Raw genomic sequence first — 15,244 nt, 5'->3', positions numbered from 1 at the left:
ACATATCGTTGAACTTTTGTTTAGTGAAACAATAATAAGACATCGTATGTAATATTTTTTAGATCTAAGAAAAAAAATGAAATAGAAGAATAATAGTTAGATCTAAAAGAATAGCAATAGAAAGAAAATTAAAAAAGAGAAAGGAGGAGTTGAGAAAGAAAAGAGAAAATAAAACACATACGAGCCAAATAGAGAAAGAAGAGAAAATGAGAACGAACCGGACGACGAAAGAAGAGAGAAGATGAGAGTAGAAGAGTAAATGTAAAGTGAGCATGAGAGAGAGAAACGACAAAGTAATTGAGAGAATGTAATTGAGGAGTTGGGTGAGTAAATGTAAAGGAGAATAAATGTAATTGAGGGAGTTGGGTGAGTAATGAAAACACATGGGAAAACAGGTGAGAGTAAGAGTAATAAAATGATGGGTAATTAAATCCACCATTTTATTTTTATCAGTAGTTGTCGAAGTTGGGCACACAAAGGTGGTAGGCAAAGTATGTCGCCGAAGTTGCTTGTGTGAAGGTAGTCGTTGGAATTAGTCACTAGAGTTGTCGTCGGAGGTGGTTGGTGAAGCCTGGGGTTCTTCGTTGAAGTTGGTCGTGTGAATGTGGAAGTCAGAGTTTTCTTTACTAAGGTGGTTGTCGGAATTAGTTGCCAGAATGTGGTCGAAGGTGGTTACTGAAGCTCGAAGTTGGTTGTCGGAATTGGCCACTCGAAGGTGGTCATTAGAGTATGTCGCCGGAGTGTGGTAGCGATAATCGCCAATGGAGACCGATGGGGAGAGTTGAGGTGAGTTAGTAAAATAACCAACTCAACCCCACCAATATTTAAAGTTAGTTATCAAATATTGAGATAGTAAAGAATCTAAACTCAATCTAACTCATTGGTTGTCAAACATCCCTAAAAGGGAAAGAGTAGAATACATTTTGTTAAAAATAACGAGAAGTCAAAGATAAGGAGGAAAGACAATCCTATGATTTTTTTTTTCGAGGGCGTGTGGTGTGACAAAGAATAAAATATGGATATAAAGGAAAAAAGTGAGAAAAGATGGGGATGCCATTAATAAAGCGCAAGCCACGGGTGCTTGTTGCTATATATATAATCCTCATTCTACCTTTTCTCTTCGTTGATCGTCTCTTCATTCATCGGTTCGTTCCTTCCAGTTTTTCCAGCTCGTCTTCCACTTTCTGGGTTCGTCTCTAATCTCCTCTTGCAATGGATCCTTACAAGGTATTCTTCACGCAACCGTTTGATTTATTTTTCGGATTTGTTGTGAATCTTTCGCCCAAGTTTTTCCATCTGTTCCTTACAATGCAGCGACGACCTTCAAGTTGTTACAACACTCCCTTCTGGACTACCAATTCTGGTGCTCCGGTGTGGAACAACAACTCCGCCTTGACCATTGGATCCAGAGGTAACAATTGGTTTCTGAACGTAGTTGTTCAAGTATTAGCAAGACTACACTGTAGATGGTAATACCAAAATTGTTGTGGTTTGTCATTTTTATTTGAAAGAAGATTATTGATGAATATACTTGAATAGGACCTATTCTCCTAGAGGATTATCATCTTGTGGAGAAACTTGCTAACTTTGATAGAGAGCGGATCCCAGAGCGTGTTGTTCATGCTAGAGGAGCTAGTGCAAAAGGGTTTTTTGAGGTGACTCATGATGTCACCCACCTTACTTGTGCTGATTTTCTTCGAGCCCCTGGAGTTCAGACTCCAGTTATTGTACGTTTCTCCACTGTTATCCATGAGCGTGGAAGCCCTGAAACGCTCAGAGATCCCCGAGGTTTTGCTGTTAAGTTTTACACCAGGGAGGTAATCGAGTGTTATTACTCTATGCTTTATTGGTTGCACATTAACTTATAATTACAACAGTTTTGACATTTATGTTAAAAAGAAGCACAAGATTGCAGTGATAGACTGTGCAAAGATAAATAGAAAGCGTAAACAGTACATAATCAATACAAAGATTTGTGTTTCATTAACAATGCTACGTCCACGGGCAAAGGGAGGATAGTTTACTATTAGAGAATATAGTTCAAATTACAAAACAGAGGTGCCTCAAGAGTTTATATAGCACATTTTTCTAAACAAGGTAAAAAACGTAAATAATGTAAATATGACATATATGAATAGATTCAAGGCATTGCAACAATAATATGATATCATATTTCATCAGCAGGATGTACATAATAATTAAATTTGTTTCTGCTGTAAAACTATATGATGTAATTCTATTAGCTTGGAATATGCATCTTTCCATTTGCTTAAATGTAAAATGTAAATACATGCTTTGATTAGGATTTGTTTATATGACCGCATGCTAATGCAAATTTCAAGCGTCCTGTTTTCTTTCACTCTTTAGGGTAATTTTGATCTTGTGGGCAACAACTTTCCTGTATTTTTCGTCCGTGATGGTATGAAGTTCCCAGACATGGTACATGCTCTCAAACCGAATCCCAAGTCCCACATCCAGGAGAATTGGAGAATCCTTGACTTCTTTTCTCACCATCCTGAAAGCCTGCACATGTTCACATTTCTATTTGATGATCTTGGCATCCCACGAGATTACAGGCACATGGATGGTTCAGGTGTTAACACTTATACTCTGATTAACAAGGCAGGGATAGCACACTACGTGAAATTTCACTGGAGGCCTACCTGTGGAGTCAAGTCTTTGTTGGATGAAGAAGCTATTCGTGTTGGAGGAAGTAATCATAGCCATGCTACTCAGGACCTGTATGATTCAATTGCAGCTGGCAACTACCCTGAATGGAAGCTTTACATTCAGACCATTAACCCTGATCATGAAGATAAATATGACTTTGACCCTCTAGATGTAACCAAGACTTGGCCCGAGGATATCTTGCCCTTGCAGCCAGTTGGTCGCTTGGTTTTGAACAAGAACATTGATAACTTCTTTGCGGAGAATGAACAATTGGCCTTTTGTCCTGCCATTATAGTTCCTGGAATCTACTATTCAGATGACAAATTGCTTCAGACTAGGATCTTCTCCTATGCCGATACTCAGAGGCACCGTCTTGGACCAAACTATCTGCAACTCCCTGCTAATGCACCTAAGTGTGCTCATCACAACAATCACCATGAGGGTTTCATGAACTATATGCACCGAGATGAAGAGGTATTTCAATACTGATTTTGCTTTGATTGTTATGATCTTTGTCTTTGGTTTTGCTTTGTTTCAGGTCTTCTTAATAATTTGATTGTTATGATCTTTGTCTTTGGTTTTGGTTTTCTTTTCAGGTCAATTACTTCCCTTCAAGAATAGATCCTGCTCACCACGCCGCGAGGTATCCTCAACCACCTGCTATTTACACTGGAAAGCGTGAGAGGGTCAGTGATCAATATTGTACCTTTTTTAATGTTTCAACATCAACTCCTTCTACTATTGTTGGATTAACAAGTATGGTTACCTTTTAAAATTCCTCTTGCTGTCTTTAGTGTGTAATTGAGAAGGAGAACAACTTCAAGCAGCCTGGAGAGAGATACAGATCTTGGACATCAGACAGGTAACTTTTGTTTAACCAATGTCTGCTATTAATTATTGGAAAGTGTTTACATTGTTGTTATTCATATTCTGATCATGTAACTGGATAGGAGGATTTGTTAACCAGGGGTTTGTTTGTTTGTTTGTTTATAACGCAGGCAAGAACGATTTATCGGTAGATGGGTGAATGCTTTATCGGACCCTCGTGTCACCCACGAGATCCGTAACATCTGGATTTCTTACTGGTCTCAGGTGTGTATGTTGGATGTTTTTGTGAAGTTGTATGGAGGATTGTTTATGAAATTGAATTGATGGTGTGTTTTGATATGGTATTTTGGAATAGGCGGACAAGTCTTTAGGCCAGAAGCTTGCATCTCATCTCAATGTGAAGGTAGGCATTTGAAGGTGTGTGTTCACTTTTTCTGTGAATTATACTATACGTAAAGGGGAGAAGCGATTTGAGATAATCAATCGGATGCAGATGTTAATCCATGCTGTTTTAATTTATAGCATGTTTTACATTTTAAAACTGGAAAAATAATTTGAAAAATTATCCCTTCTCTGTACAACAATTTTCTAATTTAAAATGTTATATTATTATTATTTTTTAAAATCACTGTAAAGACTTTTTAAACTTTTTTTTTTTTAAAAAGAAAAAAAAATTAAAGACTAAAAAAGTTACATCTTAAAAACTTTGAGATCAGACACACTTATTCTTTCATTAATTTTCTCCTTTTTTTCTGTTTTCTGTTTTTTGTTTTTTTGTTTTTGTTTTTTTTTTGTTTTGTCTGTGTGAGGTTGGAAATTTTAATTGTCTGGATATTGAGAGAAAAAGGGACAAAATAAGAAAAAAAGAATCCAAACAAAATAGTAAAAATATAGTTCTTTGAATGGTGGGGTAAAGGGGAGGTTACTTCATTTTTTCATTCACATGCAGAGGGTAGGGTAGTGGCAGGATAATAAGGAGGGAGCGGGAATAATTTTTTTTTTCTGTTAGCTAAAAGGAGATGGAAACGGGATTATATTCCCTGGTCTCGTCTCCATCCCAATGAATATATTATATGATTATATTTATATAATATAATATATTATTTATTGTTATTATGTTTACCTGAACAGAATAAGAATTTATAATAATAATTATTATTATAATTATTATAATAGTTATAATAATTATTATTATTATTATTTTATCTATATACTTTTTACAAAATTTGTTGTATAGAAAGTTAATTATTTTCTAATTTTCATTTCAATATTTCCATACTTTAATACATTTCTAAATTGTTTTAATCTTTAAAACTTTCTATCTTACGTCATAAATGTTGTAGTATTTAATTGGAAGGTTTGACTATGATATTATAATATTTAAATTTTAACTTTTAGAAATTATAGGATTAAATTATATTTTAAACATATAATAGTATTATTTTTATAATGAATTTTTATACTATTTTCTTTAAATGAAAAATTTATTGGAAATAACTCATTTAATATATATAATTTTATTTGGTTGAGAATAAACAAAATTGCTAAAAATAAATATATTAGAAAAAAACAAAGGGAAAAATTTTTCCGTCCCCGCACCCCGCCCTATAAATATCTTCTACATCTGGTTTTTGGTTTTTGGTTTTTAATTTTAAGAAATAGAAAGTGTTCTCTGTATTTATTATTAATTTTTTGGTTCCATGATATTTCTAAATTTGTGTAGAAATTGAAGACGCAACAGAATCCTTGATTCTTTTGTTATAGTTCTAATATATTCAGTTTTTTTTCCCTAAAAAAATACTTTCATGCTTACCTATAAAATGTATGATAAATATCTACAAATAAATATAACCTACATAATTTTCGAATATTTTATTTTAAAATTAAGAAAAAGTATTTTTTTTAGTGAACCAGTTTTTTAAAATAGGTTTAAAAAGTCCCTAGATTATTTTTTTTTCTAATTATTTTAGAAAATGCTTTGATATTTTAAATTAAAAAAATAATTTTAAATGATTTTTTTCCCTCTCCCCATATTCTCTCTCTATATCCTCCCTCCCAGTCCTTCCCCCCTTCTTCTTTCTAAGTATACTTTTTCATAAAGAAGTTTCTAAATCAATTTGATTTTGAAAGGATGTTTTATTAGTCATCTAAAATTATTTAGATAGCTAAATTAAATAAATTTAATTAGTAATTCTTCACAAATTTAGCCCATAAACTTTTATGTTTGTATCGAATAACTTTCTCAACTTTAAAAACATAATTTTCAATTTCGTATCTAATTTCAGAACATATTCTCAACATTTTCTTAAATTAGCACATCTCTTAAACATAAACTTGAGCTTTGTGTGCAATATAACATTAATCTTTAAATTTTTATTATTAATAGATTTTTTAATTTTAGAAAAAAATTGAATAGGAAAATACTTATTAGACATAAAATTAAAAATTCTAAAATTTATTGCATATTTAAATCTTTTAAAGTTTAAAAACTTACTTAAAAGTCTAGAGGTTGAGCATGTAACTTCTTTTTCTCCCAAAAATCTTTTAAATATATATTTATTTTAATTCAACATGTAGATGTAAAAATGTATACATCTAACCTTTTAGGGGCGTCTGGGGTAAGGAATTAGTTATTATAGTTAGGTTACAATAGTTTGTGTTTGAGGTGTAGATTATTTTAGTTTGAGAAGTAAATAGTAAACACTACTATAGCATAGAATAAAAAAATGATGAATGTAAAATAGAAAATATTGTAGCAACTTTGAGTTTTGAAATAGTATTGACAGTAGTTAATTGGTGAATACGAAATAGTATTTACTATAACAAGAATAATTATTATAGTCTTAAGATAATTCTTGTTTCAAACTTACGACATTTATTTTTTAACTAATTAAACTATGTTTAGATTGTCAAATATATGCTACGTTTACCTTCCAATGGCGGGGAATAGAATTGGGTAAGCTGTCACGTTTCTTTAAAGTTCTCTTGACGTGCAAATTACCACAAATTTGCTTAAAATATTTAAATAGTCAATAGGTTATAGTTTTGAAAGAGAGAGATTTTATTGTTTTTTTTTTTTTTTTTTGGTTGGAAAAGAAAGAAAAGTTTTGTTTGAATTGATATGTAATGTAAGAAAATGAATGAGGTTATTATTGTTTTTACATATTTGGGTATATATTTGTTGTTTAGTGGGAGTTTGTAAAATTGACTTCTACTTTTGGGCACTGCCACTGCTTGATTGGGACCAACCTATGTGCTCTATTTCTGGATCCTAATTTTTCCTTCTTTCAAATCTCAATATTGTAGCTCTATAAATCAAAGCCTCAGCCTTTCCATACAATTTTATCATTTTCTTGATTTAATGTCCCATCATAATTATATTTTATGTACTTTTATTTTCATTTTTAATCATTCATCCTCTATAATATCTATATTCTAATTTCTACAACCTAAAACATTTCTCTATCCTTATAATCAACATCTTTAGTTTTCTCATCTCACATTTTCTTTTAATGCAAAAACACGACTTAATGTATTTTTTACATTTACCTAAAAGTCCTGAAAAGAAAAAAAAAAAAAAAACAAATCTTACATATTAAAAAGGATTGAAGGACAAAAGATGTATTGAAAAAGATATGATCGAACTATTCAATTATCAACTTTTGAAATAATAATTGATGTTTTATCTATTAACCCATGTTTGAATTGACAACTATAATGAAACCAATAAATCATGAAAATTAAATCAAAATTGAGCTTGAATTATAAGGATTATAATTAAGGTTACATTATCAAGTTGGTTCCTATGGTTTTAGTTTATTTGTAATTTAGTACCTATAGTTTATTTAAATTCTAAAAAGTACCCACCAATAAATTACCCACCGTGCCCATGAAAGAAAACCCTAACCTATATGTTCCTATTTATTACTCCATCTTCAACCTTAAACAATAACTAATACAAAGACCTAAACATTCATTGTCATGTAAATAGAAACGTGACATGTAGTCTATATTGCTAAATACATCCATTTGTAAAGTATAACATAATCACATGAGCCAAATTGAAACTTTTCAAATTAGCTAAACTGAAACCAAAACATGGTCATTTTTAGGAGCTGTTTGGAGGTCCAACATGATATGGTATATCCCCACATTCTACATCATTGTTTGGGGGCCCATTTTTTTTTATCTGTTCTTTATAAATATTATCTCAAAGTTAGTTTTTGAAAAGAAAAAAAAAAGTCAAACACTTATTAAAGTGGGCATAAATAAAATCCTTAGAATGATAAGAAAATGAAGGTCTTAAATTCTTTTGGACGTGTAGACATTTTCATTAATATTTTTAGGAGTTCAACATCAATATAAGAAGAAAATCAGTATTTTCATTATATCATAAGTTGGTAGGCTAAGAAAACCGACAAGTTAGTTTGATTATATTTGAAGAAGGAAGTGAAAAAGAAGTAAAAAAGAAAAGAAAAGAAAGCTTTTGATTTAAGGAAGATGACATCACAACAATAATTTATATGAAAGGAAATAGAAATTCTTCAACTCCAAAGCCGCCTGTTTTTCAGTGTCGCATCGCAGGAAGTATGAGAATTTCAAATGGGACTACTCAAGGAATCAAGGCCAAGGGCATAGGTGAAATGACGGTTTTGCCCTCACTTTGATTCTTCCAAATTCCGTTGGTCCCTTAATAGAGTTGTCTGTTTTGGTAAAAAACGAGAGGCTTTAAAACCACTTAACCCCACAAAACAACATCCAACATTATCATGTCCACCACCACCCTCTTTTTTATGATCATGACATTTCTTCATTTCCTTCATTATTATAAAACAAATTAATTAACATCCGAAATTTAAACACATTAATAATAATAATAATAATAATATATAACATAATCTTTCAACATTGGATCTCAACACCAAGATGCAATGATGTCAAAACCATGTGATCCATACAAATCTCATTCTATAATACAATACCACCAGATATCACTCCTCCCTGAAGATATCCATTTCTTACCTCTATCTTCCCTTAGTTTCTAGAGGCAAGAAAAAAAAATTGAAACACAAGGAATTGTCATGTTAAATCATGATTGATCCAAAAAATTAAGTTGATAGATGAAGACAAATTTTTAATATTAGATTGTTTAACGATATATAGTTTGACGTAGTTCATTAATAATGTACTAACTATATCCACGAAGGAGAGAAATTGGTTTATTATCTTGAAGGAACAACTACAAAGATATGTGCATATATATAACAATCTATGTTGGATCATTCATTCATAGAACAGATTCAAAGCATTTCTAAGGGAATGAATTCATACAAAACAAGGGTCGGAAATGAATCTGAAATGGAAGAGTGTGGTGTTTATGAAAGAGAGAATAAAAGAACGAATTTGGTTGTGTCAGCAGCTGATAAAGGAAACCCACATGGAGCAGAAGTCACAACAAATTTGAACTGAATTAAATAATGCAAATGGGTGATGAGCTCATCTTTTGATGAAGTTTCTTTAGATTTTTTTATATCCCAATATTTTAATGGTGGGTGTGGCTGACGTCTGAATCTCAAACTTATTTAATATCATAATAAACAAAAGCAAATGCTTAATAATGTTGGGTGTTCAACAAAATTGTCTTTTTTTTTTTTTTTTTTTTTTTTTTTTTTTTTTTTTTAAATCTAAATTGGTTAGTGGGAAGTCCATTGGATGCAGCGTATGCAGTCAGATTAGTGCACATGGCAGTAAACTTTTAATTTCTAGTTTCATCTCTGTTTCAGGAGCTTTGAGATTGCAGGTAATTACTAAAATTAGTTTTTGGAGAAAATTCAGGAACTGGGTCATCGTCTTTATCGTCAAAATTTAAAATTGTTATGAGCATCTTCTTCATCTTGTTCGTCAGTGGGTTTGGTGAGTGGTGGTGGATAATCCGAAGGATTAAAGAGAAGTGGGGGGAGCCTGCAATATGCAAGTGCTTGTTAAATAGTTTTATACTTTTTAAACCCTTGATTTGAAAGATTCTGATTCTGATGGATACTTTTTGTATTTGTATATAATTCCGCTTACCCAAATTAAATAATCATGTCAAGTATTCAAAGATTTATTCTTTAATCTCATCAATGCCATTAGTTTTCTTTTCACCCACACATCACATAATTAAGCGAAGCGAGCGAGAAAGCTCTGTTTTTCATTTGCTTCTCATTTTTCTGTGTTTGTTTGTTTTTTTTTTTTTTTTTGTTTGTTTGAGAGAGTGTGCAATTGCAAGTTGACTTTACAGCGAGAATTCCAAAGCCGGACGCAAAGTGTTTGTGGGGTCATACTCGAAATTCGACGGGAGAATCTTTAGCATTAGAATCATACTGAATAAAAGCAGTTACAAAGGGAGGGGGCCGGAGAGAGGCATTATTGGGAGAAGAACTTTGCTGATTTTCTTCTGGTTTAGGCTGTAAAAAGCTCTCTCAGGAGATCATTCTTCACTTCTGTTTCTGTACCAGACCTCTCTCTCATGTTCCTATTCTTCAGACACTTCTTCTTCCTGCTCATTTCAGGAACAGTGCAGAAATAATTATAACTACCCACTTGGGAATCTCTTCGAATCTTTCAAATTTGTGAGTTCAAACTTTTCTTCTTCTTCTTCTTCTTCTTCTTCTGTGTTACAGACCAAACTGCTTGAAGAAGCAGTGTTGTGTTGAGGTGTGTTTGTTTGGTTGTCTTGACCTGTCTTGTCTTGCTGTGTTTTGCTGGGAGAATCAGTCAGTGAAACTTTGGCAAATATGAATCTGAAATGAAACCACTGATTTGTTGATTGTATTTTTATTCTACCTTCTTTTGGGTTTTGGTGAATACTAAGCTTTTTTGACCGTGGGGTTTCTCTGTGTTTGTTAAAAGTCTCCTTCGGTGGCTAACTTGTTCTCTGAACCTGCCCTTGTTTCATATAGAATACACTGAATATGTTTCTTATAATATTTAACAGGTTGGTTCTTCCTAAACCTGGACTGAAATTTCTTCTTCTGGGGTTGTATCTGATACTGGATCGGTTTAGGCTATATCTGATTCAGTGGTAAGAAGTTCTAAGCATCTTGGGGTTTTCTGGGGAGTTTTCTTTTATGGATGATGGTATGTTATCACCAGCTACAATGCTGGATGCTCCAGCTGACACTGCCATGGATTTGGACTACATGGATGGGCTGCTTTTGGATGGATGCTGGTTAGAAACAGCAGATGGTACTGAGTTTCTTCATACTAGTCCCTCAAGTTTTGGTGTCAACTTAGACCCTTTAATTGGATGGCCTGCTACAGAGATGAATGGTGATTTTAACATGATCCAGATTGCAAGAAATAATCAAGAAGAACCTAGGAAAGTCTTGACTGATGAGATGTCTTTGGGGAGGAAAAGAATTGATATGGGGCAAGAGGGATGCTCTGGTCAATCAGAAAACAATGGTTTTGAAGGTTCTGAATTGTGTAGAAGATTGTGGATAGGACCTGGGGAACATCTGGGTTCTGCTGCTTCTGTGATGGAGAGATTGATTAGAGCTGTTGGGTATATTAAAGATTTTGTAAGAGATAAGGATGTTCTTGTACAAGTATGGGTGCCTATAAATAGAGGGGGAAGAAATGTTCTCATCACAAATGATCTGCCATTTTCTCAGAATTCCAGCTGCACAAGACTCACTAAATACCGGGATGTCTCTGTGAAATATGAATTCACTGCTGATGAAGATTCTAAAAATACTTTGGGATTGCCTGGTCGAGTCTTCTCAAGAAAGGTTCCAGAGTGGACTCCTGATGTTCGATTCTTTAGAAGGGACGAATACCCGAGAGTCAATCATGCTCACGAACACGATGTACGTGGAACTGTTGCACTTCCTATTTTTGAACAAGGTAGCAAGAACTGTTTGGGAGTCATTGAAGTTGTCATGGTTACCCAGCAGATCAAATATGGTTCAGAACTTGAGAATGTTTGCAAAGCTCTTGAGGTTGGTCTCCTTGATATTTTATCTTTAATTTTTACCTTTCACCTTCTATGCTTTTCTTTATCACATTTACCTCAAGGTTTGGATCTGTTAAACTTGTATAACATTAATTTTGAGCATTAAACTTGTAAAAAACAGCATAAAATCTCATTCACTCACAAACATACAGGAACTGTTGTTACCTTTATCAATGCTTGAACGTTTAACGGGAGAAAAATATGCTTGCTTGCTAATAGCCTGTAATTGTAAGGGCCTTAGTAAATTGGTTTGAATGTGCTCCTTTGTAGTCAATTAGATTAAACTGAACAGTTCAAAGGTAAAGAATTCGTTAAGACATTTCTTAATGGTGTAATCCATGAATCAAAACTATTGTATCTGTGTATGTGAATTTGGGTTCCCCCCACACTGAAGATGAATCGGGTTGAGATAACACCTGGCAGAAGTTCGAATCACGGTGTCTTGAAGCCAAATTCTGGTCTAACATATTTGTAGACTCACTTTTGGTTCAGGATTGACATTTTTGTAGTACTTGCTGAAGCTTAACATGCTTAGTTCACGAATCCTTTACTGATTGGAATTGACAATTTTTGTTTTGATTGCAGGCAGTCAAGCTTAGGAGCTCTGAAGTTATCGGCCACCCCAATAAAAAGGTAATTGAATGAATTTCATTTGACACAGTTGAATTATGCAACTCTTTTCCTGCTGTTCATTTGAACATCAATTTTTTTTTTTCCACTTAAGAGTTATCTCTTGATCCTCTCTTTCAGCAGGCATTTAACAGGTCCAACGAAGCTGTATTATTAGAGATTCAAAACACTTTGGAATCTGCTTGTGAAACGCATGGCTTGCCTTTGGCGCAAACCTGGGCATCATGTATCCAACAAAGTAGAGGGGGTTGCCGGCACTCGGACGAGAACTACAGTTGTTGCGTTTCTACGGTAGACCGGGCTTGCTTTGTTGCTGATCAACGAATTCGGGAATTTCATGAGGCATGCTCTGAGCATCATTTGCTAAAAGGCGAAGGCATTGTGGGGATGGCATTTAAATCTAACGAGCCGTGTTTCTCAAGTGATATTACATCCTTTTGTAACACAGAATATCCTCTTTCTCACCATGCCAAGCTATTTGGATTACATGCTGCGGTTGCAATACGCCTTCGTTGCATTTATATTAGTAAAACCGATTTTGTATTGGAGTTCTTCCTGCCTGTAAATTGTAGAGATCCTGAAGAGCAGAGAGTGCTACTCACTTCATTGTCCACAATTATACAACGATCTTGCAGGAGCCTGCGTCTTGTAACAGATAAGGAGTGTAGGGAGGAAAATATGCAACAATCTTCTCGATGTTTACATCTTGTTACAGACGTAAAGCTTGGAGAGGAAAGCAACTTTCCATTCGGAGAGGCAGGTGTCAATGCAAATGGGAGATCCGTTATGCTGGAAATGTCCAAGGTACAAAACCATCAGTTAGAAACAAGTCATCCAACAAATTCATTGTTAACTTCATCTGTTCAAAACATCCAACAACATAGTGGCTTTGTCTCATTATTCCAGGGGAGCAAAACAGCGGAAGTCTTAAGTTCCTCTGGTTACCAGCCTCATGAATTTAATTACGATCTGAATGGAGTTGTCGAGGACAGTGAAGAGTGCGCGACTGTAGGTAATGGTAGCTTTTCTGATGTAGGTTTGGGAAGAACTGGTGAGAAAAGACGAACCAAGGTGGACAAAACTATCACCTTACAAGTTCTTCGGCAATATTTTGCGGGTAGCTTAAAAGATGCTGCAAAGAGCATTGGAGGTAGCATTAGTACCATAATCTGAAATTATCTTACTGTTTTCTCTGGTCAAGTTTATGGTCTTTCCCCCCTATATATAAGTAACTAAATATCCTATAGCTCGAAACTAGTATCTTGGTTGGTTGCATTTGGAAGTAGTGGTGTTCAGTCTACTTTATGTGCAAATTGCATAACATATGAATTATCATCTACTGTTTTACATCTTAGTGAAGATGGATGTGAACTTGAAAACATTCTTTCTACCATCAAACTGTTCATCTTAACCCATTTTCTTCCTATTTCAGTTTGTCCTACCACATTGAAAAGGATATGTCGGCAACATGGGATTAAACGTTGGCCTTCTCGAAAAATAAAAAAGGTCGGTCACTCGTTGCAGAAACTCCAGCTCGTAATTGACTCAGTGGAAGGCGCATCTGGTGCTTTTCAAATTGGATCCTTGTATTCTAATTTCCAGGAATTGGCCTCTCCAAATCTATCAGGTTCAGGTTCAGGTCCACTTTTAAGTGCAAAAATTGGAGATGGCCTGAAAACATCAAGCAATCAAAATGAAGTTGGTATGAGCAACCTCCAAGGTGCAGCATCGAAATCTCCATCTTCATCATGCAGCCAAAGCTCGAGTTCAAGCCAATGCTTTTCTAGTCGGAGCCATCAAAATCTTCCCCACTGGAACGAAGCCGGAAGTGAAGATCAAATGGGTGGAGAGAATCCTTGTGATGGAGAGCTAAAGAGAGTCAAAAGTGAAGTAGAGATACATGTATCAATTATGGAAGGATCAAACGTCCCTCGAAGATCCCAAAGCTGCAAATCCCTCTGCAAACATCCAGCCACTGAATGTCTAATGTACTTAGCAAAAGAAAGCGATGGGATGACCGAAACGGTTGAAGTTCAGAGAGTAAAAGTCGCCTTTGGGGAGGAGAAAATCCGGTTTCGAGTGCATAACCGCTGGCGATTCGAAGAGTTACTGAATGAAGTTGGAAAACGATTTAGTATCAGTGACATAAGTAAATTTGATCTCAAGTATTTAGATGACGAATCTGAATGGGTGTTATTAACAAGTGATACAGATCTGCAGGAGTGTTTTCATGTTTACAAATCATCTCGAGTCCAAACAATAAAACTTTCACTTCAGGTGTCTCGTCGCCATAAGAGAAACTCTCTTGCAAGCAGTGGCTTCTCATGAGCTTGCAATGACAGACATTGCAAGAAGCTATGGAGGAGCCACAAAGCTTCTGCATTTCCCATTCTAAAAGGACTCAAATTTTACAAAAAAAAAGGGTCTTGGGTTTAGATCTTCAGATGGAGAGTGGAAAGCCATGAGCATGCAAATGTGTTTTGTCAATTTGAAGACAAGAAAGTCCAATAAACTATTGAAGGCATCTTTTTTGCCTCTGTTTAAGAAGCAAGCCAAAGGTTGTGTCCTTTGTGGTTACATGTTGGCAATGCCATGGCAACTACCTCGTATGTAAATTAGCTCTTTCTTTATCTCTTTCTTAGCAATTGGAAAAATAGTTTTTTTTTTTTCTTCCTTTTTTCTTTTTGACTTTTGGGGTTTGTATGTAAATTTGACTTGTTGAGGGTGACATAATTGTGGCTGAGCTGGGAAAGACTTTTTTGAAGAAACAAATATTTTATATGCTCTGACGTCAACTTCATTGTTGGCAATAAAATTATCAATTATATATATATTATTTGCCCTTTTTAATATTCAATGGAACTCATTCATTTGAAAATGGGATTCGGATGGAATTTTGAGAGTGTAAAGCAATCCGGTTGATATGGTGCAATGGGTGGCAGCTAAGCCTCCGATTTTATTCTTCTCTCAAGAATCTCTCGTATCCAATTCACCAGACTGCTACCAATATTCTCTTTCTTTTTTGTTATTGAAAATTCCATTTTTTTCCCCCTCTAGTCTTCCATAATTTTAGGTTGTGTTCGAGCTAGTTCTAGAGAGCACCCTTTTCTTTAATAATAA

At 34.4% G+C, this 15,244-nt stretch overlaps 2 protein-coding genes across 6 annotated transcripts; both read left to right on the top strand.

Annotated features, from left to right (window-relative positions):
- Positions 1-1,070: 1,070 nt before the first annotated feature.
- On the top strand, positions 1,071-4,632 carry LOC120085656 (catalase isozyme 1-like). Its single transcript, XM_039041779.1, has 8 exons — positions 1,071-1,227; positions 1,315-1,411; positions 1,540-1,817; positions 2,368-3,144; positions 3,267-3,356; positions 3,465-3,532; positions 3,669-3,762; positions 3,854-4,632. The coding sequence occupies exons 1-8, from the start codon at positions 1,213-1,215 to the stop codon at positions 3,911-3,913; spliced, it is 1,479 nt and encodes a 492-aa protein (XP_038897707.1). The 5' UTR covers positions 1,071-1,212; the 3' UTR covers positions 3,914-4,632.
- Positions 4,633-9,183: 4,551 nt separating this feature from the next.
- LOC120085671 (protein NLP5-like) lies at positions 9,184-14,960 on the top strand. 5 transcript variants are annotated; one of them, XM_039041803.1, is made up of 6 exons: positions 9,184-10,109; positions 10,475-11,480; positions 12,080-12,127; positions 12,245-13,274; positions 13,557-13,630; positions 13,752-13,923. In XM_039041803.1, the coding sequence occupies exons 2-6, from the start codon at positions 10,608-10,610 to the stop codon at positions 13,773-13,775; spliced, it is 2,049 nt and encodes a 682-aa protein (XP_038897731.1). In that variant the 5' UTR covers positions 9,184-10,109; positions 10,475-10,607; the 3' UTR covers positions 13,776-13,923. The 5 variants fall into 5 exon arrangements, with proteins under 5 accessions (XP_038897731.1, XP_038897726.1, XP_038897728.1 ...); XM_039041801.1 differs by having other exon boundaries at positions 9,192-10,109; positions 12,245-12,928; positions 13,031-13,274; positions 13,557-14,960; XM_039041798.1 differs by having other exon boundaries at positions 9,190-10,109; positions 13,557-14,960.
- The last annotated feature ends 284 nt before the right edge of the window (positions 14,961-15,244 follow it).

This window comes from Benincasa hispida, chromosome 9 (genome assembly GCF_009727055.1).
Source record: "Benincasa hispida cultivar B227 chromosome 9, ASM972705v1, whole genome shotgun sequence".
Classification (NCBI taxonomy): domain Eukaryota; kingdom Viridiplantae; phylum Streptophyta; class Magnoliopsida; order Cucurbitales; family Cucurbitaceae; genus Benincasa; species Benincasa hispida.
Note: the sequence above shows the minus strand (reverse complement) of the source record. Positions and strands in the feature narration are given on the sequence as shown.